Source organism: Trichosurus vulpecula, chromosome 6, assembly GCF_011100635.1.
Source record: "Trichosurus vulpecula isolate mTriVul1 chromosome 6, mTriVul1.pri, whole genome shotgun sequence".
Classification (NCBI taxonomy): Eukaryota; Metazoa; Chordata; class Mammalia; order Diprotodontia; family Phalangeridae; genus Trichosurus; species Trichosurus vulpecula.
The window spans coordinates 279873279-279898231 of record NC_050578.1 but is presented as its reverse complement, the minus strand read 5'-3'; the positions used below and the strand labels follow the sequence as shown (position 1 = coordinate 279898231).

General features: G+C 43.2%; 1 protein-coding gene across 9 annotated transcripts in view; it reads right to left on the bottom strand.

Annotated features, from left to right (window-relative positions):
- PPFIA1 (PTPRF interacting protein alpha 1) overlaps positions 1-24953 on the bottom strand; it is a 96902-nt gene that overhangs the window by 8177 nt on the left and 63772 nt on the right. For 4 of the 9 annotated variants that reach the window (XM_036762708.1, XM_036762710.1, XM_036762713.1 and 1 more), the window contains 6 exons: positions 24281-24432; positions 22659-22831; positions 20089-20182; positions 5761-5842; positions 5442-5642; positions 4368-4430 (listed from right to left, as the gene is read on the bottom strand). In XM_036762708.1, coding sequence (XP_036618603.1) covers positions 4368-4430; positions 5442-5642; positions 5761-5842; positions 20089-20182; positions 22659-22831; positions 24281-24432 — 765 coding nt within the window. Of the gene's footprint in view, positions 1-3873; positions 3901-4367; positions 4431-5441; positions 5643-5760; positions 5843-20088; positions 20183-22658; positions 22832-24280; positions 24433-24953 lie in introns of all 9 variants that reach the window. The other 5 variants (XM_036762711.1, XM_036762714.1, XM_036762715.1 and 2 more) reach the window with 2 other exon arrangements.

Sequence of the window (24953 nt, the reverse complement as noted above, 5' to 3'; positions counted from 1 at the left end):
TACTGGGCTCAAATCTGCCCTCAGACACTTGAGTGTTCCCATAAGGATGAGTCTGTTCACGTGCACAAGTCACTTCATCTCTGCGAGCCTCAGTTTAGCCATCTGTAAAGTGGGGGTGATGCTGCTTGTTGTGAACAAAGGCTTTGCAAAACTTCAAGCATCCTCTCTAAGCATGTTATTACGCATTCTCTTGGGGCAGGCCTGCATGGAGCAACTGCCAGAAGGTCACCAACAAGCAAGACCAAATTCTCAAGGAAGCTGACTTTCACTACAACTCAGAGTCAGAGGTTACAAGGCACTTGGAGCTGCTCTCCAAAGGACTATTCTGGACCCAAGGCCACTGGGGGCACACAAAGACGGGAGGACCAGGTTCTTTCTAGCCAACCATTTCCTACCCAAATTGGCCCAAGAATTAAGCTGCCTCCCCAACAGCAAAGAGCTGGGGAAAGTAACTGCTGGTTTTTGCTGATCTTCTGACAGTGGAGTCACATCCATGACAAACTTCATTCTGAACTAAGAACCTCTGGACAAAAGCAGGGAGTCAATCATGCCCCTCAAGCACTGAGCCCAATCGTGGCATTCAGACGTGGCCATCCTCAAATGGAGGCTGGGCTCGCTGTCCAGAAGCCTTCCCAACGAGTCTCAGGACCTTCCTAATGGACCTGACAGATGGACACCGGTGGGGACTACCGCCACAGCCTCTGGCCACATGCACACAGCGTCAGGTGGATCAGACACACCTCCCCCGCCTCCTGGAAAAGTCTGGATGGCCAATTCCGATGCTGTTTGCTATGGGGTGCTCCCTACTGAGAGAGGATAATCTTCCTTCCACCTCTGTGACCAGCTCTGTGACTGGCTAATTTCATGGAGATGGCCACTCCTGGAACCTTTCCAGGCAGCAGCTGGACAAACTACTGCCAGGAGAACATGCTATAGGGAATGACTCTTTCTTATTCAAATACAGGGGAGGAAAAATACCATCAAAGAACTTCAAAAGTGGTGATGTAAAGTAGAAGGAACACTGGCCTTGGAGCTGGAAAACACTGACAACGGCCTAATTCTCACTCCGTTTGTGGCACTCGGCTAGGAGCTCCTGCCCTCAAGGAACTTCCACTCTATGTGGGAGACAAGGTCAACATCAGGAGGCATGTCCGCATTTTACAGAGTAGGTGGGAGGGCAAGATGCTGGCATCAGGAGGGCCTGGAAAAGGCCTTGCATCAAAGGTGGTGTTTGAGCCGAGTCTGAAAGGAAGCCATGAATTTAAGGGCCTTCCAGGCACCTGTGCAAAGGGTCAGAGGAAGAGGGACAGGCCAGGCTTAAATTTGGAGTAAACCAATTTGGCAGGTGTATTAACTGGGGAGAAGCTACAGTAGCAAGAGAAGTTCTGGAGAAGAAGCCCCCGAGACTGATGGGACATGGAGGACGAGGAAGAGCAGGAAGACTCAAAGAGCGATTTCAACTCTCTGACCTTCAAGTTTCTCATCTGCAAAATGCAGGCAGCTAAAGCTGCATTCTTTCTACCACAGAGTTATGGGAGGCAAACACACAGTACGGGTGCTTTTAAGTATTCATGTATACAATGGAAGGGATTACTGTAAGTGTGTTAAAGACTGACAGCCAAGCCTAGTTACCTGCCTCACCTGCCGCACCTGCTAACAGTTCTATCACACAGAATATCAATATAAATCAAGTTTTGTGCCTCTAAGCCCTATTTATAAGAAAACTAAATTCAAGTGGTGGTTGAATTTAACTTCCTGTTGTGAAAAATGAGCCTGAAATCTAAGCCTAGATGAAAACATACTTGCACTAAAAAAGATCACTAAGGGTTGAAAAGAACTTGCTGAGTTAAAAATCTCACACAGACAGAGGTGCATTGCTTGGGTGAAAATGAGAGAAGATCATTTAGGAATTTCCTAACAATATCCCTCCTGAATTTCGGTCAGGTGCGAGGCTAAATCACAAAGGATTCCAAGCTAGGACCCTGTTTGGTAATTAAGAAGCATCTAGAACGTACATCTCTGCTGCATGAAGGAAAGGTCAATCTCGTAACTATGAAATCTGGGTGCGCTCTCCTCCAGCTACAGCCACAGGTCCTGAAGATGCAGGGGCCCTTGGCCTAGCCAATGGCTCTCCTTCAGAAACTAGGGCCACTTTTTCAGTAGCAATGACAAGAGAGAAGAGGCCTGACCACTGGCTTTGTAGCTGCTCCCTTGGGGCCCTGGGACCTCTCCATCTAACCTGCAGCAGAACCCTCATCCAGTAGAGTAAGGCCGGAGGTCTGCCCTACTTGTCCATTTGAACCATGCCTGGCACTAATATGACATAAAACCTGCCTAATGCACCCATTCCTATCATTGAGGACTGAGGATGCGGTTACTCTTCCACACTTCTTGTATTGTGACGCACAAAACAAAAGGAATCAGAAGGCTGGGCCTGGCCTGGCCATTTCCTCAGTGTGGCCATGCCCCATAGCTCTCTTCCAGCTCATTAATCCCCATGGGTTGTTCAATGGCTTATACGCAGATGGCCCCCACAACCATAGTCAAGGGAGGCCTGTTGGTGGACAGAGCCCAGGCTCTGGAGCCAGAGGCCCTGCTAAGTCGACCTACACAATCACCTTCACATGCTTCCCTTACTGACCAAGTGCCCTCTTCCCCTCTAAGTCCCTAGTACATCTCCCCTTCCATGGAAGGCTTCAAACAGCTTCCTATCAGTCTCCCTCTCTCTCTCACATCACCTGCCACTCCACCAATTCTTCTATCCATCATGCAACTTCCCAACCGGGCTCCAAATGGTCTTTCCAGACTGTTCCCCAACTTGCACTCTCTGTTCCAGCCAAAAGAGACCAATGCTCCAGCTCTCATGTCCATTCCCTGCCCCGACACAGGCTGGCCTTCCTCCTTTGAGGCTGTGTTCCAGATCCCCCACATCAGTGCCCTATCACACATGAGATGCACATGCTGTAGTGACCCTAAGGGAGCATAAGCTACTTGTGAGGCCCCGGCCCTGGAAGGTTTTCTTGTCTTTGCAGCCCATGGGCCTTCTGCAGAACTAGGTCTTAACAAACACACTGCAGAATGACTGTAAGGTTGTAGGTTATTTAGACTGAGGCTGAAAGACAACTGTAAGAAAGGGCTGTCTCGACCTTCCACAGCAGGAGGACTGGATGGGAGAACTCTTATGAAGGGTGGAACCTGATCAACACTGTATCCATTTCTGATCCCAGGGGTCATCAGATCAAACCTAATCCTAGAGATGAGTAAACAGAGGCTCAAAGAAAGAGTAGGTGACCTGTCCAACATCACGTGAGTCCTTAGTGGCTCAGCTTGAGCCAGGACCAATGTCATTCCACAACAATCCAGGAAGGACACACTCTGATGTCTGCTCAGCTCAGTGAGACAAGGGGGTGTGTGGGCGTATGCGTGTGGGCATGGGCATGTGGCCACTTACCTAGAAGGGACTAGAGGATGATCTCCTCCCTTCCCCTCAGAGCATGCAAAGGATATTCTTGTAATGTTTACTTTTAAAAACCAGCAACGACAGCAGTAAAATAAGATCCCTCCCCACCAAAGAGCTATAATTTCAGGAGATGTCTGGGCATCAGGCCCTTTTTGAATCAGATATGGCATTTTATATAAAAATCTGTGTTAATCACAAATTTTCATCAAACTTACACCTGAAAGATTTTCAAAATTGTCCATGAGACATTAACTACTCTTTTCATCAAAGGGTTGGGACCTTTGGCCAGTTTTATGTTATCAAGTGATTAGGACGCTGGTTTGACACCCAGAAAGGCCCAAGCTTGCATGCACTCACTGCTCTGGGGGATGGATGTGAACAAAATGAGGAACAAATGAGAGAAAGTCTCCAACCTGAGCCCAGCTTCCCTCCTCATCGTCCTGATGTTACATGGTTAAAAAAGCAAAAGGACACAACGATTAGTAATGGTAAGTTCAGAGATACAGGCCAGTAAATGCTGCAGTAGGCATGCAACTGAACTGTAAGCAAAAGGAACTCAAAGACAAAGGCACCAGGCAATAACCATGCAAAACAACGGGCATTCTCCATGCAAACAAAGAGCAGAGTTTTCTTTCCCCCTCCATGCCAAACACCTCTACAGAAATAAAGAAGGAGGGAGAGATGGAGAGAGGAAGGATCTTAAGCCCAAATTAGCAAGAAATTAGTAAAAAAATTAAGATTCTCTGAGAAGAGTTAAATTGAAGTCTAAAAGTTTCTACTACATCAATGATGATTCTGATTTTGAATAATTGACACCTAAGAGGAATAATTATCTTCAATAAGTCCACATCAGTTTTGTGGGTGACAAAAAGAGGCACATGAATCAAACAAAGGTACTGGGACTGACCGTCTGTGGTGTCGCTGCCAGGTTTTCCATTTCTTCATGTGTTAACCAGACATTCCCTGTGGTCTGACATGACCGCAGTGACAATAAGTCATATCCCACGAAAGGAAAGCAGTAACAAAGAGGAGAGGGGGAGGGGGGGAGTTGCAGAACATAAGCCACAAGGACATTGGAGGGTCTGGGGCTCGAGTGGCAGCGCCCACAACCCAGAGGTGACATCCCTAACACAAGGACCCCTGCCCAGGCTGCTTGGTCAACAAAAGGTGATGAAGCTTTGGATCCCGGGAGCCCCCAGGCATTCAAAAGTGGTCTGTCTTCTCTTTTTAAACGGTAATTTTATCAGAGGTAATGACTGAGGATTTTACGTTTAACTAAAGGATTTTCCTTCCAGTGTAAAAATGGTTATACAGCTAAATTCAGGATCAGACAGCTGTCATTTATTATGCAACTGCATTTAAAAAGATGGTAGGTGATCAATAAATGCCAGCTCTCTACTATTGTATAATAAATGGAAATCCACTTTCTCTGTTTCTTAGATTTAACATTATAATCCTGGCTCACTTAAAGACTAAAATTAACTGTGATAATAACAAATAACCAAAATTGAGGCATCTTAATATGAAAGCTAGTTTACTTCTAAAAATCTGTAGTTCAACTTTATCTGAATGATCTTAAATTCCAATTAGGGTGAAATGAATCAAGTTAGGGAGGACACAGATATATCTATGCCATCAAATTTCTCCTTTTCCTTCATCGAGGGCAATTTTCAGAGACTTTTACTTAATTTTTGAAACATGTTAACATGCAAAATGTATGACTGTGCATTGTCCTGACAATTATTTCCAACTTCTTTTCAGTCACCAAAATATTACTCTGCCCAAGTTTTACACACAGACACTTTTACAAAGATTCTTTCTTTAAATCCACTCAACACTTATTGAGATGTTACTGGGATAAGCAGGCCACAAACCACACACTTCCTATTAGTTATCACCAGCCCTGCTTGTCTGTTTGCTAAGATTTTAAATGTAAAGATGAGAAGGGAGGAGTGACTTCAAAGGAGTGTCTTGGGCTTACCGTTCTTGATGTGGGCGGGGCAGAGGGACTTGTCAAGGACATAATTTCTTGAATGGCGAGCCTCAACTTTAGCCGATGTAGAGGATTGCTGATTCCGATTTCACGCTGTATCTCAGTATCTGACAGAGCAGACATGATGGCCCCACTTTTCACATTGGCTCGGCAAGCAGCCACGTACCAGGCAGGCATCCCGACCCACAGCTAGAAAAAGAAACACTGCCCAACTGAGTATCAACTGAGTATGGATTTATACATGAGGAAATGTACTAAAAAGCATTCCAGAGAAGCCTCTTTCAAGAGTGTTCCTAAATGTCATTACCTCGAGCCACACAACCACAGTTGGCCCATCCCACTGGGCAAAAGGCAGACCTTGTCTCCGAGCTTCTTCCAGCAGTTCATGCCTGAAAAATCAGAACAAAATAAGAAGCTCTGCATGTTTGTAAAATGCTATAAAGATGTTTACCAAACATTTGCTAACACTGTCCTGTACAAATTTTACTTATTGCTCTTGACTAATCGCACACATCAGCAATATGCCCAGCGCAGAACTCTGGGTCACACTAACATCATTTTGTGGGTATTATGAGGTGTCACTGAGTAACAGAAATCTTGGCATCCCCCTTTTAGAGTTCTCTCTTGATTTGTAAATTAAAAACGAAAAAATTACTAATAATTTTAAAACATCCTCAAAAGATAAATAAATGGTCAAAGGTTACAAATGGGTAAATCTTAAAGGAAGAAATCAATCTAGTAAGGCATATGAGAGTGGGGACAAGGCGGCAGACAAAAGGCAGCTACTCTCCTGAGCTCTCCCCAAAACCCCACTGCATACCTTCACATAATGCCATAAAACAATTCCTTAAGCGGCAGAACCCAAAGGAAAGACAACTGATGAAGGCCAGCAGGAAAGAAAGGTCTGTTGCACCAGGGTGAGAGTGGAGCACAGTCCAGCGCAGGACACAGTGAGAGCAGACCCAGCCCCAACAAACCAGAACAGTTTTTGGGAGCCACTGAAGCTGCAGTGGCAACAGCTGCTTCCAGAGCTCTCAGCCCACAGTTGCAGTCGGTAAGGGGGTTAGGTAACTGGTCAGAAGGAGATTACAGGGGTCTCCTTGCCGGCGCTGGGCGAAGGACTTTGCCCATACTCAGATCAGGGCTGCAGTGGCAGTCCCGGGGCGAGGAGAAGCACTACCACACCACAGTGCTTGTGGTCACTCACAGACCAGAGCACAGGCCAGGAGAGTAGTAAACACCTCCAATGAGATCATACCACCTTGGAAGTACTGAAAACTTACAGGTCCCCTGAAGCATCTCTGCAAACAGCTGCACAAAACCCCTGAAGTTTGGAATAGTGCAACCTCCACCCTGGAAGAAGAGCCTCACTTGAGCGGAGTTAAAAAGTCAAGAAATAGGCTGGAAAAATGAGCAAATGACAGAAAAATTTTCTGATCATAGAAAATTACTATGGTGACAAGGAAGATCAAAACACCCACTCAGAAGTGATAACAAATTCAAAGCTCCTACATCCAAAGCCTCCAAGAAAAATATGAATTGGTCTCAGGCCGTGGAAGAGGTCAGAAAGGATTTTGAAAATCAAGTTAGAGAGGTAGAAGGAAAATTGCAAAGAGAAATGAGAGTGATGTAAGAAAATCATGAAAAGAGTCAACAGCTTGGTAAAGAACACAAAAAATTACTGAAGAAAATAACACCTCAAAAAACAGAATAGGCCAAATGGTAGAAGTATAAAAAGCCAACGAGGAGGAGAATGCCCTGAAAAATGGAAAAGTACAAAAGCTCACTGAAGAAAATAACTCCTTAAATATTAGAATTGAGCAAAAGGCAGCTAATGACTTCATGAGAAATTAAGAAACAACAAAGCAAAAAAGAGTGAAAAAAACAGAAGACAATGTGAAATATCTCATTGGAAAAACAACTGACCTGGAAAATAGATCCAGCAAAGATGATTTTAAAATGATCGGACTATCTGAAAGTCATGATCAAAAAATGAGCCTAGACATCACCTTTCAAGAAATGACGAAGGAAAACTGTCCTGATGTTCTAGCCCCAGAGGGTAACAACCCAACAATCATCTCCTGAAAGAGATCCCAGGAATATTATAGCCAAATTCCAGAGTTCCCAGGTCAAGGAAAAAATACTGCAAGTAACCAGAAAGAAACTATTCATGAAGCAAGTCAGGATAACACAAAATTTAGCAGCTTCTATATTAAAGGATCAGAGGGCTTGGAATATGATATTCCAGAGAGCAAAGGAGGATTACAACCAAGAGTCACCTACCTGGCAAAACTTAGTATAATATAACCCCTTGGGGGGAAAAAATCGGCATTCAATGAAATACACAGATTTCAAGCATTCATAATGAAAAGAACAGAGCTGAATAAAAAATGTGACTTTCAAATAAAAGACTCAAGAGAAGCATAAAAAAGTAAACAAGAAAGAGAAATTATGAGGTACTTAATAAGGTTAAACTGTTTACATTCCTACATAAGATCATACTTGTAACTCATAAGAACTTTCTCATTATTAGGGCAGTTAGAAGGAGTATACACAGACAGAGGGCACAGGTGTGAACTGAATATGAAGGGATAATATCTAAAAAAAATGCAACTAAGGGATGAGAGGAATACACTGGGAGAAAGGGAAAGGGAAAGGTAGAATGGGGCAAATTAACAAGTAATAGGCAAGAAAAACCTTTTACTTGAGGGGAAGAGGGGAGAGGTGGGGGAAGCGAGTGAACCTTACTCTCATCAACCTTCCAGAATTGGCTCAAAGAGGGAATAACATGCACACTCAACTGGGAAGAGAAATCTATCTTCCTCGACAGGAAAGTAGGAGGAGAAGGGGATGAGAGAAGTTGGGAACAGGATTAGGGTGTACCTAGTAATAGCATCTCTCGGTCACTTAGTACCTTTGGTGGTGCATTTCCAAATTGATTTCCAGGATGGCTAGATCCGATAGTCACAGCTCTACCAACAGTGCATTAATGCCTCCCAGCTATTTCTTACCAGACTGTGATGACATCATCACATGTAGCTGCCAAGCATGACCAATGTATGTGCACACTGATGGGGGAAGGAGGGTGCCACGGTGTATTAATGTCATGGAAGACTATCACGAAACCATCTAAATTGGGAAGTTAAATGTGTTAAATGTTTTTAACACATGTGAATTAAAACATCAAAAGCCACCCTAGTAAATCTGCCATGGATCAGCAGTTCATGCGTGTGGATCCTCCCTCCCTAGTTCCTGCTACTAAGGAGAGCCTTATCCTCCATCCTCCATGCTACCTCTGCTACTCAGCCCTGCAGGCAGAAGCCCTGCCAGCACTCAAAGGCCGTCCAGCCTTCAAACACCCAAGACTATCTCCAAACCATGAGGAATAAGAGGAGAACCTGAGGGGGAAGGGGAAGAGAGGAAGATAGGAGGGTGGTGGTGTTGTTTTTAAAACACAATTTAGAAGTTTCTTCATAAAAAGATAGTCTATAGAATTTGAATGTACTTTAAAATCAATATACACATCACAAATACACAACATGCTGTTAAACAAAGACATGACACACTTCATTGGCATGGAAGCATCAATGGAAATGGGGTCACTTTGGGTAGATTTATGTATATATTCCATGCTAAAACTGGAACCATTTCCTTGGTAAATATAAACAGAAAGTGTTTTTTAGTGCTTAAAAAGTAAAATAGAACATATATGACCCCAAGTCCAACACACAGACTTACCCTGATTTCACCCTAGAGGGCCCAGGGAGAAACAGAAAAGGAAAATTCCCATTATGAACTCAGCATATGAAGCGGTCTAGATAAAACTGACGTGGAAGAAAGGGCTCACGTTGACTACGCACCCCTGTCAGAGGTCAGCAACCTGGAACCACACTTCCTTCCCCCTCTCCTGTAGCACTCATCCAACTGCTCAAACAAAAAGCTGGGCCCTGAAAAGACTCGCCATGAGCCACTACCAAACGCTGGGAGGCCAAGGGCTGTGTGAGAACATTTTTCAAAGACAGAGAGAGCCGTCCAACCGTCAGTGACGTTCTTCCTCTCCTCATTACCCTCTTCTTCACATTAGATTCAACACTGCAACAATTCTTAGGAAGTGACAATATTCCTCCTGAGATTCCCAGATTGGCCCAGCTTTGTGAGGTTTCCACTTCACACTGCTCTGAATAATTTCATTCGTTCCATAAATGTGGTAAGTATCTCGGGGAAGAGCCCAGCCTTTCCATCTCCCTGGCCACCTTCACGCCAGCCCTGGCCCCCCCAGGCCACCTTCAGTGGTGCAGTGCTGGGAGGATCCCAGAACATAACAGGGAAGGGGAGGGGGCAGTTTCTGTGCTGGGTTTCTTTTTAACCAAAAAGGCTCTCTTCCTACACTGTTTTGCCTAACGGTAATACATTACAGCAGCACATCTGGACGAACCTCTCTATTACAAACAATGAGCTTTTTAACTTTGCTGGGAATTTGCAGGTACATTTCAAAGCACACACAGGATTTCATGTGCTCCAAAATACTGAGTCAGCATGCATTTATCACTTCAGTCACAGCTCTGATCTAATTTATTAAGTGGAAGCTAGTGACTTTATGAGAAATTAAGATATTATAAAACAGAACCAAAGGAATGAAAAAGTGGAAGACAATGTGAAATACCTCATTGGAAAAACCACTAACCTGGAAAACAGATCCAGGAGAGATAATTTAAAAATTATTGGACTACCTGAAAGCCATGATCAAAAAAAGAGCCTAGATATCATCTTTCAAGAAATTATCAAGGAGAACTGCCCTCATATTCTAGAGCCAGAAGAGGGTAAATAAAAATTAAAAGAATCTACAGATCACCTCCTCAAAAAGATCCCAAAAAGAAAACTCCTAGCAATATTGTCGCCAAATTCCAGAGCTCCCAGATCAAGGAGAAAATACTGCAAGCAGCCAGAAAGAAACCATTTGAGTATTGTGGAAACACAATCAAGATAACACTAGATCTAGCAGCTTCTACATTAAGGGACCAAAGGACTTGGAATATGATATTCAAGAGGTCAATGAGGCTAGGATTAAAACCAAGAATCACCTACCCAGCAAAACTGAGTATCATGCTCCAAGGCAAAATATGGACTTTTAATAAAATAGAGGGTTTTCAAGCTTTCTCAGTGAAAAGAACAGAGCTAAACAGAAAATCTGACTTTCAAACACAAGAATCAAGAGAAGCACGAAAAGGTAAACAAGAAAGAGAAATCACAAGGGACTCACTAAAGATGAATTGTTTTGTTTACATTCCTACATGGAAAGATGATGTGTATAATTCATGAGACCTCAGTATTATATATATATATAATGTTCCCTTCTATAAAAAAAATAAAACTAAGGGATGAGAGAGGAATATATTGAAGAGAGGGAGAAAGGGAGAGACAGAATGGGGTAAATTATCTCACATAAAAGTGGCAAGAAAAAGCAGTTCTGTAGGAAGGGAAGAGGGGGCAGGTGAGGGGGAATGAGTGAATCTTGCTCTCATCAGATTTGACCTGAGGAGGGAATAACATACACACTCAATTGGGTATCTTACCCCACAAGAAAGAAGGAGGAAGGAGATAAAAAAGGAGGGATGACAGAAGGGAGGGCAGATGAGGGAGGAGGTAATCAAAAACAAACACTTTTGAAAAGGGACAGGGTCAAGGGAGAAAGTTCCATAAAGGGGGATAGGACAGGAAGGTGCAAAATATAGTTAGTCTTTCACAACATGAATATTGTGAAAGTGTTTTACATAATGATACACATGCGGCCTATGTTGAATTGCTTGCCTTTTTAGGGAGGGTGGGTGGGGAGGGAAGAGGGGAGAGAATTTGAAACTCAAAGTTTTAAAAACAGATGTTCAAAAAAAAAAAAAGTTTTTGCATCCAACTAGGAAATAAGTTATACAGGCAATGGGACATAGAAAGCTATCTTGCCCTACAAGAAAGTAAGGGAAAAGGGGATGGGAGGGGAGTGGGGTGACAGAAGGGAGGGCTGACTGGGGAACGGGGCAACCAGAATATATGCCATGTTGGAGTGGGGGGGAGGGTAGAAATGGGGAGAAAATTGTAATTCAAACTCTTGTGAAAATCAATGCTGAAAACTAAAAATAATAAAAAAAGAAAAAAATCAATGCTGAAAACTAAAAATATTAAATAAATTAAATAAATAAAATTTTTGAAAAATGGGTACATGATTTAGATATAAAGATGTAAAGTATAAGCAAACTATGAGAGCAAGGAAGAGTTTACCTGTTAAATTTACAGAGAAGGGAAGAATTTATGACCAAACAAGAGACAGAGAACATTATGAAATTCAAAATGGATGATTTTAATTACATTAAATTGAAAAGTTTTGCACAAACAAAGCCAATGCAACCAAGATTAGAAGGGAAGCAGAAAGATTGGGGAACAATTTTTACAGCCAATATCTGTTAAAGGGCTCATTTCTAAAATACGTAGAGAAGTGAGTCAAATTTATAAGAACACAAGTCATCACCCAATTGATAAATGGTCAAAGGATATGAACAGGCAATTTTCAGATGAAGAAATTAAAGCTATCTATAGTCATGCATATTTAAAAAATGCTCTAAATCACTATTGATTAGAGAAATGCAAATTAAAACAACTCTGATGTGCTACATCACACCTATCAGATTGGCTAACATGACAAAACAAGAAAATGATAAATGTTGGAGAATATGTGGGAAAATTGGAACATTAATGCATTGTTGGTGGATCTGATCCAACCATTCTGGAGAGCAATTTGGAACTGTGCCCAAAGGGCTATAAAACTTTGACCCAGTAATACCACTTCTATGGCTATATCCTAAAGAGATCATAAAAAGGGAAAAGGACCTACACGTACAAAACTATTTTTGTGGTAGCCAAGAACTGGAAATTAAGGGGATGCCCATCAATTGGGGAATGGCTGAACATGTTGTAGCATACTGTTCCATAAGAAATGATGAGCAAGTAGATTTCAGAAAAACCTGGAAAGACTTACATGAACTGATGCTGAGTGAAGTGGGCAGAACCAGGAGATCATTGTCCACAGTAACAGCCACTGTGTGCGATGACTGACTTTGATAGACTTAACTCTTCTCAGGAATGCAAGGATCTAAGTAAGACAACTCCAAAAGACTCTCAACGGGCATCGACACCCAGAGAAAGATTTCTGAAGCCTGAATGCAGATGGAAACAGACTATTTGCTCTCTTTTTCTTTTGTTGTTTTGTTTTGTTTCTTCTTCCTCATAGTTCCTCCCATTAGTTCTAATTCTTCTTTACATCATGAGTAATGTGAAAATATTTAATATGAATGTACACGTAGATCCTATATCAGATTGCATGCCATCTTGGGGAGGGAGGAGGACAAGGAAGGGGAGAAAATTTAAAACTCAAAATCTTATGGAAGTGAATGTTGAAAACTAGAAATAAAAAAATTATTAAAAAAAATCCCACATAGAATTTCTCCATCCAAGAGATCTACTAAGGAAACACACCTTAGAAGCAACAACTGGGTTAGGCAGCCTCACTTGTATCTTTTTTGGTGCTATCTGTTTTGTTTTGTTTTGTTCACAACAAATAAGATTAAAAAGTGCACTGATACTTCCCAGCCTGTAAGAGATAACATAAAAAATCTAAATGTGTGGAACAAAATACCAAGTCAGAGCAAGAATTTTCCACATGACATTCCAAGAGACAAAGTATTAAGTTTTGATACTAGGTTTTAAATTATCAATGAATCAAGCAAGCATTTTAACATGGGAGGTTCTGGGATATATTAAAAAAAAATACATACAAAGTGGTAAATTTCCAAGTATATCCTAACTATTAAGATAATTTCTACGAATTTCCACTGGGAGGGACCTGCCAGGCAGAGAAAATACCAGAATGGGGTGACAATTTATTGAACACCCTCTAAAAAGTAATCACTAACTGGCAAGTTAACTAAGACCATTGTGTGTGGCTTTCAGCAGGAAGAGGGAGCAGGAAAAACAAGGGTGTGAGGGAGAGGCAGGAAGAAGCTATTTCTGCCTGTTTGGATTTCTTATGGAAAGGAGCTAGCGGGCAGATTTGACCATCCAGTCTCATTATTTCTAGTCCTTGAACAAGGTTGGTAAAAAGTCCCACAGTTCCACTAGAGGACACAGATGTTTATTAAATTGCAAAAGCGCATCAGGGCCACAGCTCAGCGAGTCCCCAGATTCTGGGTGGGCACTTTTGGCTTTCAGAGGCTCAAAGAGGGTTACTCCTACAGAACAGTAAGGAATGAACTTGGCTGATCCTACCATCACTAGCAGTAAACACGTATTGAGCCTTACACAGCAATATGTGTGTCTATTTACATATATGTTTGTATTAATGGGACCTATGGTACAAAATGAACAATGACGGCCTGAACTAGGGTGGTGGTTGAGAACAGAAAAGGATGTGGATGTGGAAGCCAGACATGTCAGCTGTTTGTACATGTTGGACAAGTGAAAGCAAACAGCTGAGGACAAGAACCTGAGGGTCTGCAGAGATGATGATGATGATGATGATGACATCCTTGACCGAAATTGAGGAAGGTTTATGAGCAGTAAAGAGAACAGAATGACATCTGTGGGGCAGTTCCCACCCCTTCCATGGACTAGAGAATGTGTGAGGAGGCTGGGACACATCTTGTTCCCTGATCACTGCCTCCAAGCACTGAAAGAGATGGCTGCCATAGGCAGAGGGAGGATATGGGGGGCTCCTAGAGGGAGGGACAAAGGGCATGGATGATCACAGTGCGACCCCTGGCCCCATGATCAAAGTGAGAGTCTGAGACCGGCAGAGGCTGAGAGTTTGCAAAAAAAGGGGGTAGAGGGAGCAGAGAAGGGGAGTGTTGGGAAATGATGGGTGAAAGGACAGAGGTGGCCATGTTGAGGACAAATCTCAGGAAAGGCTAGAGGGAAATCAGGAGCTGGGCCATCTTCTAGCTCTTGGTATGGCTAAATAAATATCCCTTGGAGTTCAGAGTCATGCTCCAGCCCTGACTTTGGGGATCACTTTGTAATAGCAATTAGATCTGAAAAGCTTTTCCACTCATTATTAGGCCATGTGACCTGCTTATATCACAGAAAGCCTAAGACATATGTGGTAGGAAGAACTTCCTAACAGGAAAAGGAAATTATGTCACAGGAACTGCTGAGAGAGAGAAAGATGTTATGGCTAGTAATGGCCGCCAATGTGAGTATTAGAACTGAACAGGCTGATTTAGCTGTACTGTAATTTTGTTTTGGGGAAGACCCCAGCAGGGGGTCAGAAAGGTTTTGGGATAGCAAGCCTGAAGTCTGCTATATGGTATTTTAAGTTCCTTGCTGTTATGATAAAGCGGGCTGACTGGCTGTGGGAGCTGAACATTTGGTTATGGGATATGGTTTTTTGGTGTCTGAATAAATGTTCTTTTACCTTCTTTATGGAGAGTCTCTCATACCTTGAGACACAGAACTACGTAGGCATATTCACGATTATCACTGATGTTGTGTTTAGTGCCTTACTGTTATACACTTCTCTAGAAATTCTCATTTACCTTGACATACACATTGTTACATTAAAGCTAATCAAAATGTTCTTGTGCTTTATTTGATATCTATAAGAAAATTGAGGCCATCTATCTATCCCAAAAACTCATATTAAGTTCCACACCAAGAGAATATGTAAATCCCCGACCCTAACTGTACCAAAATAACTTCAATCCTTTCCTACTGTCACCTTTTTAGAATTAACCCCAATAAAGCGCCCATAACAGCTTTGGAAAAAAAAAGTCAAGGAGAGGGTCTATTCCTGCAAAACAAGGGAATGGAGGAATAGGCAACCAGAGGTTGCCACTGGGGTCCAGAAATCATCAAGACAGACTCTCCCAGTGGCATGACGCAATGAAGCAAGCAGGTTTTCTTCTCCATTAAGTCACTCTCTGCCAGGTCTTCACTTCTATTTTTAACCTACCTTTTTCTATTTGATGGCTCGATCACCTTAAAAGATAAATTTCTGTCTTATTCATAGATATCTATAATCTCAAAATTACTTAGAAACTATGCCCCAGGAGAAATGAAAGTTATACTTCTACAATATATAACACAGAGATAGGAAAACTCTTCCCACGTGCACACTTTGTGGGTGGCCCTAGGAATAGTTAGAAGAGGTTGATGGGCCTCTCTCCATCCCTTTCTTTCTCTCCTCCCCTCATGTCCCCCAACACCCCTCACCCACAGTGAAGAACTGGTATAGGCAACCTATACTATAGAACAGAGCTCAGCAGGGGTCAGGGCGACATTCAGAGGATTAACGGAATAGTAATGTAAGGAAGAAATGCCATTTGGCGGGGGCGGGGAGGGAGGAGGGGCGCCAGGGATTGGATGCAAACAGATCTAGAATCATTCCTTTAAACTCAGGGTCAAGATTTCCCAGTAGCCACAGAAACAGAGCTGCAGACAACCAACCCTGGAAATGAAAACCTCCACCATGCCCCCCCCACCCCAATACTGCTCATCTTTCAGATACCACCAGAATTGGTTTTACTCACAGGCTATGGGTTACTAATTTTTAACAGTCAGGAGATTTTGTATTAAATGGTCCCTCCATATAACCAGACACACCCCCTGTACCACTGGCCTCCAATATTCTTTTCCATTCTCAGGTGAGCAGGTTAGCTCTTAGATGATAAAGCACCTATTTGGTTTCAGAAGCAGGCTCAACTCTATTTTCCAGTTTATCAGTGCCCTCTTCCCTATCAAGCTCATCCATTTTTAACTCTTCCACATTGGTATTTAAAGAGGTCAAAGATAACGACCTACTTTAGAGGAGAAAAGATGGAGTCAAGATTCAGTGCTCCCTCCCCACAGACACGCCCAGCCTTTCCACGCCTTTTCTCTGTTACTCAAAGACATGCCTCTAGAACATCCTCTATCATTGGACTTTTGATGTTGGTGACTCTGCCCAGTCTGTACCCTAAACACAACAGAGCAGAAAATCAGGACCCTGATCACCCGACTATTTAAAACTGAAAAACCCCCTAAGCCAAAGACTGTTTCATGCTTTATTTTCCCCCTTCTAAATTTACAGAATGAAAAATAATAAGTTTTATAAAATATGTCGCCTTAAACAAAATGGCCGAAAACATGGCCCAGGAACGTCATTAAGAAGTCTCCCACCTCTCCTAAGGCTCTATTGGGGTAGACGTCTAAACCTAGACCCACATATTCATTAGTCAAATAGAAGCATGCTGTGGTTTAGTTGTTTCTCCGTCAAGTCTGACTCTTCGTGGCCCCACTTGGGGTTTTCCTACTGGAGGGGTTTGCCATTTCCTCTTCCAGCGGATTAAGGCAGACAGAGGTTAAGTGACTTGCGCAGGGTCAAACAGCTATGAAGTGTCTGAGGTTGGATTTGAACTCAGGTCTTCAGGATTCCAGACCTAGCACTCTATCCAATGAGCCACCTAGCTGCCTAAATTGAAGTATAGGCAGTATACAAACTGTGTACAAAATTCTAGGCGTGTCTTGGTCCCTCAGACCCATCAGAAGCACAGAAAGGTATGACAATGACAAGGCAGTCAAGTCTCCCTCCCTTCCTCCCTCTCCTTTCCCTCCTGAAGCCAGACTAAGGATAACGGTGGGGAACAAGAGGCGCCATCAAGAGAAAGACTGGCCCTGAGGAGAGTGCTGACCACAGAATGGCAGAAGAGAGCAAAATACCTCAGTTTCCCCAAACAGAAAAGAGCCTCACTGCCTGGCAAATGCTAGAGCATAATCGAACAAGGATGACTAGTGTCCATATCACTAAGCACATGGTTTCATCAATAAAAGGCAATGTCAGGCAATACATTTCCTGTGTATGAGAGGGTTATGAGAGACTAGTAGACCGAGAAAGGACCATAGGAACAGCTTCTGATAAAACGTCTAATGAGGATGGCAAGATAATGCCCGAGTCCAGGGAATTCACGATTGGGGAACGACAGGCCAAAAGGAAGCCGTTCATGCTCTATCTACTGCAGGAGTGGGGAACCGGAGACCCTGAGGCCAAATGTCAAAAGGCTGCACTTAAGGATCTAGAAGGCCACATGTGTCCAAGCCTGTGCCTCTCCTGGAGTGCCCCAGGGTTCTCTGCTTGGCTCCAGGCCATTTCTCATATCCAGCAATGATCTGGACAAAGACAAGGATGGCAGGCTTCTCCACTCAGCACATGACAGAAGGCTAGGGGGACGCTTCCCACATATTAGAAAGCAGTCACGAGCTAAATAAGATGAGGATGGGATGCCAATATCTTACTAACAAAATAAAGTCAAAATGGGTTCATGAGTTAGGAATAAAGGCTGATACTGTAAGCAATTTGGGAGAGCAAGGAATAGTTTACCTGTCAGATTTATGGGAAAGGGAAGAATTCATGACCCAACAAGAGATAGAGAGCATTACAAAATGCAAAATGGATAATTTTATGTTAAATTGAAATGTTTTTGTATAAACACAGCCAATGCAACAAAGATTAGGAGGGAAGCAGAAAGTTGGGAAAAAACCTTTACAACCAGTGTCTCTGATAAAGTTCTCATCTCTAAAATATACAGGGAACTGAACCAAATTTATAGGAATACAAGGCATTTCCCAATTGAGAAATGGTCAAAGGATATGAACAGGCAGTTTTCAGAGGAAGAAATTAAACATATCTATAGGCATATGAAAAAATGTTCTACATCACTATTGATTAGAGAAATGCAAATCAAAACAACCCTTAGGTACCACATCTCTCCTGTCAGATTGGCTAACATGACAAAACAGGAAAATGATAAATGCTGGAGAGAATGTGGGAAAATTGGAGCACTGTCACAATGTTGGTGGAGTTGTAAATAGATCCAGCCATTCTGGAGAGCAATTTGGAACTATGCCCAAAGGGCTATAAAAATGTTCATACCCTTTGACCCAGCAATACCACTTCTAGGGCTGTACCCCAAAGAGATCACACAAGTGGGAAAAGGACCCGTATGTACAAAAATATTTATAGCAGCTCCTTTTGTGGTAGTAGAGAACTGGAAATCAAGGGGATGCCCATCAACTGGGGAATGGCTGAGCAAGTTGTGGTATATGAAGGTAATGGAATACTTTTGTGCTATAAGAAATGGGAAAGATATGGACTTCGTAATAACCTGGAAAGACCTGCATGATACAATGCTGAGTGAGAGGAGCAGAACCAGGGGAACATTATACACAACCACAGACATATGGATTCTGTGATGACTAACTTTGGTAGACTTGGCTCTCCTCAGCAATACAAGATTTAAAGACAGCTCCAAAGAACTCACAATGGAAAAAGCTAGCTACATCCAGAGAAAGAACTGTGGAGTATGAATGAAGATTGAGGCAAACTGTTTGCTCTTTTTTTTTCTCTTCTTTGTTGGTTTTGTTTCTTCTTTCTCATGATTCATTCCATTGGTCATAATTCTTCTTTACAAGTTGACTATTGTGTAAATAAGTTTAATGCAAAGGTATATGTAGAAGATACATCAGATTCCACGCCATCTCGGGGGGGAGGGGGAGAAAATTTGGAACTCAAAAACATGCAGAACTGAATGTTTTTAAAAACATGAGGATGGGATGAGGGGCTGGGTCAAATGCAAAAGAGAAAGGGAGCAAAGTCAAGCAGAAACACTAGACTGAATCTAAGGGGATGAATCTTGTGTGGGACGTCAGGACAGATTACACTTGGGATTGCTCAGTACAAGAGGGAGGAGGCATAGCTACACTGCACTGTCTGGTAAAGTCTCAGCTCAAATCCCACCTTCTCCAACAAGTCCTTCCCAGGCCCCCTTCATGTTAGCGCCTTCCCCTGAGATGGCCTCTGCTGTGCTCTACACACACACACACACATGCATACACACACATGCACACACACACACGCGCACGCGCGCCCATCTTGTTTGTGAAAGGTCATTAGCATGTTGCGCCCCATCACATGAGCTCAATGAGAGAGAGCAAGAGCTGTCACTTTTTAAGCCTCTCTTTGTATCCCCAGCATTGAGTCTCGTTCCTAGATTCAAGAAGGCACTTAATAAGTGCTCACTGTCTCATGTTTATCAAGATGGTCTTTGGCCTGTAGGGTGAGCTGGGGAAAGCAAGATAGAGAAGCTGCTTAACAATAAACCACGATTATCTGAAAGATCCCAGTGTGGAAGAGGCTGCCTTGAGAACCAGAGAGCTTCAGGAACAGGCCAGATGCCAGCTTCCTGGGCATGCCAGGGAGGGGAGGAGTCCTCTGTAGGTCTGGGTCAGGTTCTCCTAGGTCCCTTCCAATACACAGATTCTCTGGCTCTACGAAATGGAGCCCAAAGGGCCGTGTTCCATAATTTTTGAGGACTTCTATTTTAAGGTGACTACTTTACCAAGTTGGTTTTTATTTTGAAAACCCAATGCAGATAGAATTCTCAATTTATAGAAAATAAAATTTAGCATGTGGCTCATTAAAGAGCCTATGCCAGTTACTCGTTCTCAGAAGGAGATAATAAAATGTATGAAGCATCAAATAGCACAGTTAACAAATAAGTTCATTAAAGTGAGTCATTTCCTGGAAAGAAGTCAGGGGAACAGAAAAATGTTGACAACTCACTTTTTCTGTAGTTTTCGATTCTTTTCAGCCTGGCCTCCCAGTTTGTTAATTCCTAAAGCATCTTGGGAGGAGTTATCCATGTCTGTAACACCACCTACAACGAAAAAAGAGTCAGTGACTGCAAAGCAGCATGCCAATGATATCGACAAGGAGTGGCTTCAGCCCCAAAAAGATCAGTACTAGCTCCCAGGGCCCACACGCTAGACTTTGCAGCTGACAGGTGAGACAATCAATAATCTGGTAAAGGACTATTATCATGGCAAACGATTAGAGGTGGAAAAGGTGAACAAAAGACCGGCGATCTAGAAAGCAAGGCCCAACAGGACCTAACAGCACAAACATCCAGGTCAGAGGCCAGAGGTGCCAACGCTCAGGGCAAATAATGCATACTGGCAGCTGTTCCTGGCCTGTGTGTGCTGGGGGAGGGGCAGAAGAGGAGTTTCTTCCTTCAGATTCTATACTGCCAGGACAGTATTCCAGGGAAGAGGTGGGGAAGCCAGGAGAGGCAGAGGGGGGCATGCATTTAGGGTTCATCAGAGAGGTTGTTTCCCAATGACTTTATTTCTCCAGGCAATTCACTCAATTTAGTTTTGTAGTTTCGTACACAGATCAAAGAGATGCTAACGAGACCCAGGTCAGAAAGCTGAGCCCGACAGAGGTTAACTGGCTTCCTTCTGCCCCAGCACACTGTCTGTACTTCTCTCCATCAGTCTCACGCAGTCATATGCCTCTAGAACAGGCTGTCTTTAGGCCATGGATCCCTTTGCCAGTGAGTCTCGGCATGTTTTAAATTATATAAAATAAAATACTGAGAATTACAAAGAAAATCAATTATTGGGAATAGCTAGGTAGTTTTGTAGACTTGAGGTAAAAAGCTGTGTTCCAGAAGCCAGGGAAAAGGAATAAGAAAACCCTGCTAGCTCCATGGTATTGGGTATCTGGCAAACACTCCCCAGGGCAGATCTGATGAGGGATCAGGAGCAAACACCCTGACAGCAAGGAGATGCCAAGACACTTCTGGCTTCTATCTAAGTGACCTCCCAAAATCTTACACTGTTCTGTAGAGCAAGAAGCTTCCAGATTGGAAACAACTTTAACTTTAGTTGTGTGAAAATCAAATACTAGAGTTTAAATATCATTCTCTACGCAGTATTTTTTTTTTTTTTAGTAAATAAAAACCAACTACTCTGGAAAGAATTTTCCCCACCCACACACTCCTCCATAGCTGACTAGACACAATTAGGCTTTGACCGATTTCACCGTGGAATGATTGACTGTTGGAGCACTCTCCTAACAATTTCAACACAGGTAGTTTAAGCATACAGTCCATCCAGTGACGGCATGAAAAGCTCACAGGCTGCTAGGGCCTGCAGAATAAGTTGTACAATTGAAGGAGCTAGTGAGATTAACTTTGATTTTTCACAACATTCCAAAACATATTAAAGGGATTTCTAATTCTGGGTAAGACAGAGGCTAGATGAAAGTATGGTTGAGGAAGGTTCAGAAACAGTTAAATAACCAGACCCGAGATTAGTTATCAATGAGGGGATATAACTTTGGAAGGGGATCTGGGCTTAGCAAATATGCAGATAAGCCAAATCTGGCAGAAATATTTAACATGTTGGAGTCAGGATCCAAAGACTATCTAAGTAGGCTTGGAATGGGCAAAATCCCAGAAAAATGGATTCCAAAAGCCAAGTTCCACTGCACAGTACAAGGGAGGCATGGCCAGGCAGCAGTTCATCTGACAAGGATCTGGGGGTTCCAATGGGCTACAAGTTCAACGTTCGTTATGAGTGTCACGGGGCTAGGGAGGCACAGAGGCACCAGGGCAGGGGGCTGTCCAGGGTTCTCTGCTCAAATCAGACCCAGGCACGGCACATGAGGAAGAGCATCGAATGTCCAGAGGAGAAGACCCAGTTTGGAGGAGGGGTCTTACGAGCATGCTTGATGCTATGTGAGTGTCACTGAAAGGAATGGGGAAGGGCAGGGAGCCTAGAGAAAGGAAGGATTAGGATGGACTTGACAGCTGACTGTGAACATTCAAAGCGATCTAAAAATTCTTGTGCAAGAGTGAGCGATTAGACACCTTCTGCCAAACCTGGGAGAGTATTCAGGCCTGGGGGCACTGCGTGGAAATCCTGAGAAAGTAGGAGCTGGCTTGAGAAGCCTTCCCAAATCGAGTGGGGGTAGCAAAGCTGCTTCCTCACCAAAGGTCTTCAAGCCAAGGCTCAATAGCCACACACTGGGATGGCTCTAGAGAGGGCTTTCATTCAAGAACATATTGTACAGCAGAAGCCCTAACAGTCCTTCCAACATAAGATTCATTGAGCTTTCGACTGTCCAGACCTGAATTAGACCACAATCAGGCCTGGCCTCCTGACCCCACATTACGGGTTACTTACTATGTTACTTGGCAGTTGACATTAAAAATTAAGCTCCTAATAAATTGTGTACTTCACTTAACTTTCCAAATCAAAGCACTCTCACTTGCAGAAATTAAAATGAAGGAGTTCAGCCACCTTTCCTCCAATCCAAAGGCTTACACAAACTACTGGAGAACAACCAACCTTGGCCCAGGGACTCTCTGCCAGTGTGTCCAGGCCGGCCCTTTTCTTTCTTCCCAAACAAGCGGCCGATAGAAGATTTGATTCCCTTCTTTTTGGGGGCTTTATGAAGGGAATCCTGGCTGCTATTGCTGCTGCTGGGGTTGCTGACTTGGCCATCTTGTGAACCTGTGGAACTTGAAATAAAGAATATTTTTAGTCTTTAAAATATGTATCATGAAATTAAAAATTAAATACATAATCTCTGCTCTTCACACTTTTAAACAAAAATGCCAGCCCCATTACAGAAAACAAATGTGATCTTGATTTCAAATGCCAGTAAGGAAATGCAAACAAGGTGAGCAGGGAAAGGAGTTCTACAAAGTTAGATTCCCTTCCAAGCATCCCTTTGAAGAGGTAGATTTAATTTGAAACTGACTCACACACAGACAGCATTAAACACACTATAACAGCTTTGTAAGCATGCTCCCACATCAGCAAGCATCACCAAGATGGATTTGGTGTACTCTGAAAAGCTTTTCTTCACTGATCTGACAGTCCTATACTGATGATAATGGTAACCACTAGCATTCACACATTGCTTTAAGGTTAGCAAAAAGCTTTACACGCATTCTCTCATTTAGTCCTCAAAACAATCTTGGGAAGTACTTGATATTAGCACCATTCTGCAGTTGAGAAAGCAGAGGCAGAGGTGAAGGGAAGGCTAACGTGTCTGAGGCCAGGTTTGAACTTGGGTCCCTGACTCCAATCCTCACTCTATTCACTGCCCACACAGCTGGCTTTTAATGACAGGCCTAAAATCCAGAGGATCTGAAGGTAAGTAGAACTTTTAGTTATTTGGGGGATGAGAGGCCTGGTCATTTAGTACTGCCTCCAGAGCAAAGCTAAAGGTTTTGGGACACAGAAACCTACAAGTCTGATTTCATGTATACAAAAACTTATCAAAAAGCAAAACAAACATGCTCAAAAACTGTTCTTCGATTTCATCCCTTTGAAAGTTTTATACATATAATAATTTACAAACAGCATTACTGAACAGGCCCTTATAACACATCAAAGGCTGACTGTTATCATAGCACAAAATAAAAAATTGCTCAAAACAACATCTTCAAAGAAAGAGATTTGGGGCCCTTAGAACAAAAAATCCATTTCTACCCGCCAAGTCAAGTTCCAGGGAAACCTCCCCGACCCAGTGGAGCAGAGGTGGCAGGGGTAGTCAGTAGCTTCCTCTAAGCTGCCTTTTCCTTACTTCGAGGGGCAGACCACTGTGATAAATAAACACAGCAGAGAGGTCATTAGGAACAACAGCTTGATTTATCCTTAGTCTGTCAGCAGTTTTTAAGGAAATGGTGTTAAGACTCACATGAAAACATGAAGGGCTACGTGACAATAATTGGTAAAATCAGCACTTGCGATTGTAGGAGAAGGGTCCATCTGCTTAGCAGACCTTCTAAGGGGAGTGTACAAGCATTCTTTTCAGCTGTGTCACACATGATTAAAAAGGCAAACAGATTTAATGTTGTAAAATCCTGAGTCAGCAGGAGGTAATCTGGGCAGGTGGGGGGCTTGTGCCAGCCAACCAGGCATGGATGCACGGTCCCCCCAAAAAGAGCCAGGCCACTTACTTCCTAATGTCTCTGATGTCTTCATGGCTCACGGTGTGCAAGGCCCCTTTGTGGACTCTGTCTAAACGAAGGGACCTTGGGGATGAAGGGGGGGACGTTTCACATTTTATGGTTGTCTTGTCATCTCGTACCTCGTCTCTCGAAGCTGGCAACTAAAAGAGATTAAAGAGATTTTAAAAAATTATCAATGAGCTATTGTGAGAGCTTATTTAAGAGTCTTCAGTTGTGAATTTTAAACTTGAAACCTCCTCCCCCAATGATGCTATTTGCTCCAAGCAGAGTCAAACCCTGGCTAGAGCTAATTCCAATTCAGTGAAAACAGCTGTGCCAGAACAAACAGCGCCACCGAGGCGAAAGGCCCCGGGACAGGAATCACTGGCCCTCGGGGACTCCAGGACGACCTTGGGCAGGGCCGGAGAGGCTCCAACTTCTAGCATAAAGATGATAAGGGATATCCACTATCTTTGGGCCTCCCCTATGGTCTGGGGTATGATGAGGAAGCTGACGTTCCAGGAGGGTGAAGGCCGTGCCCAGGGGGAGCTTAAGAGCCAGCCCCTCTGGCCATTCCATTAACTGTCCTGTGACCCTGCGTCCTCAACACTTCCCAAGGTCCCTGCAAGCTCGAAGATTCTATGATCCCTAGGAAAGGGTCATGAATGGCTTCCTGAGATTT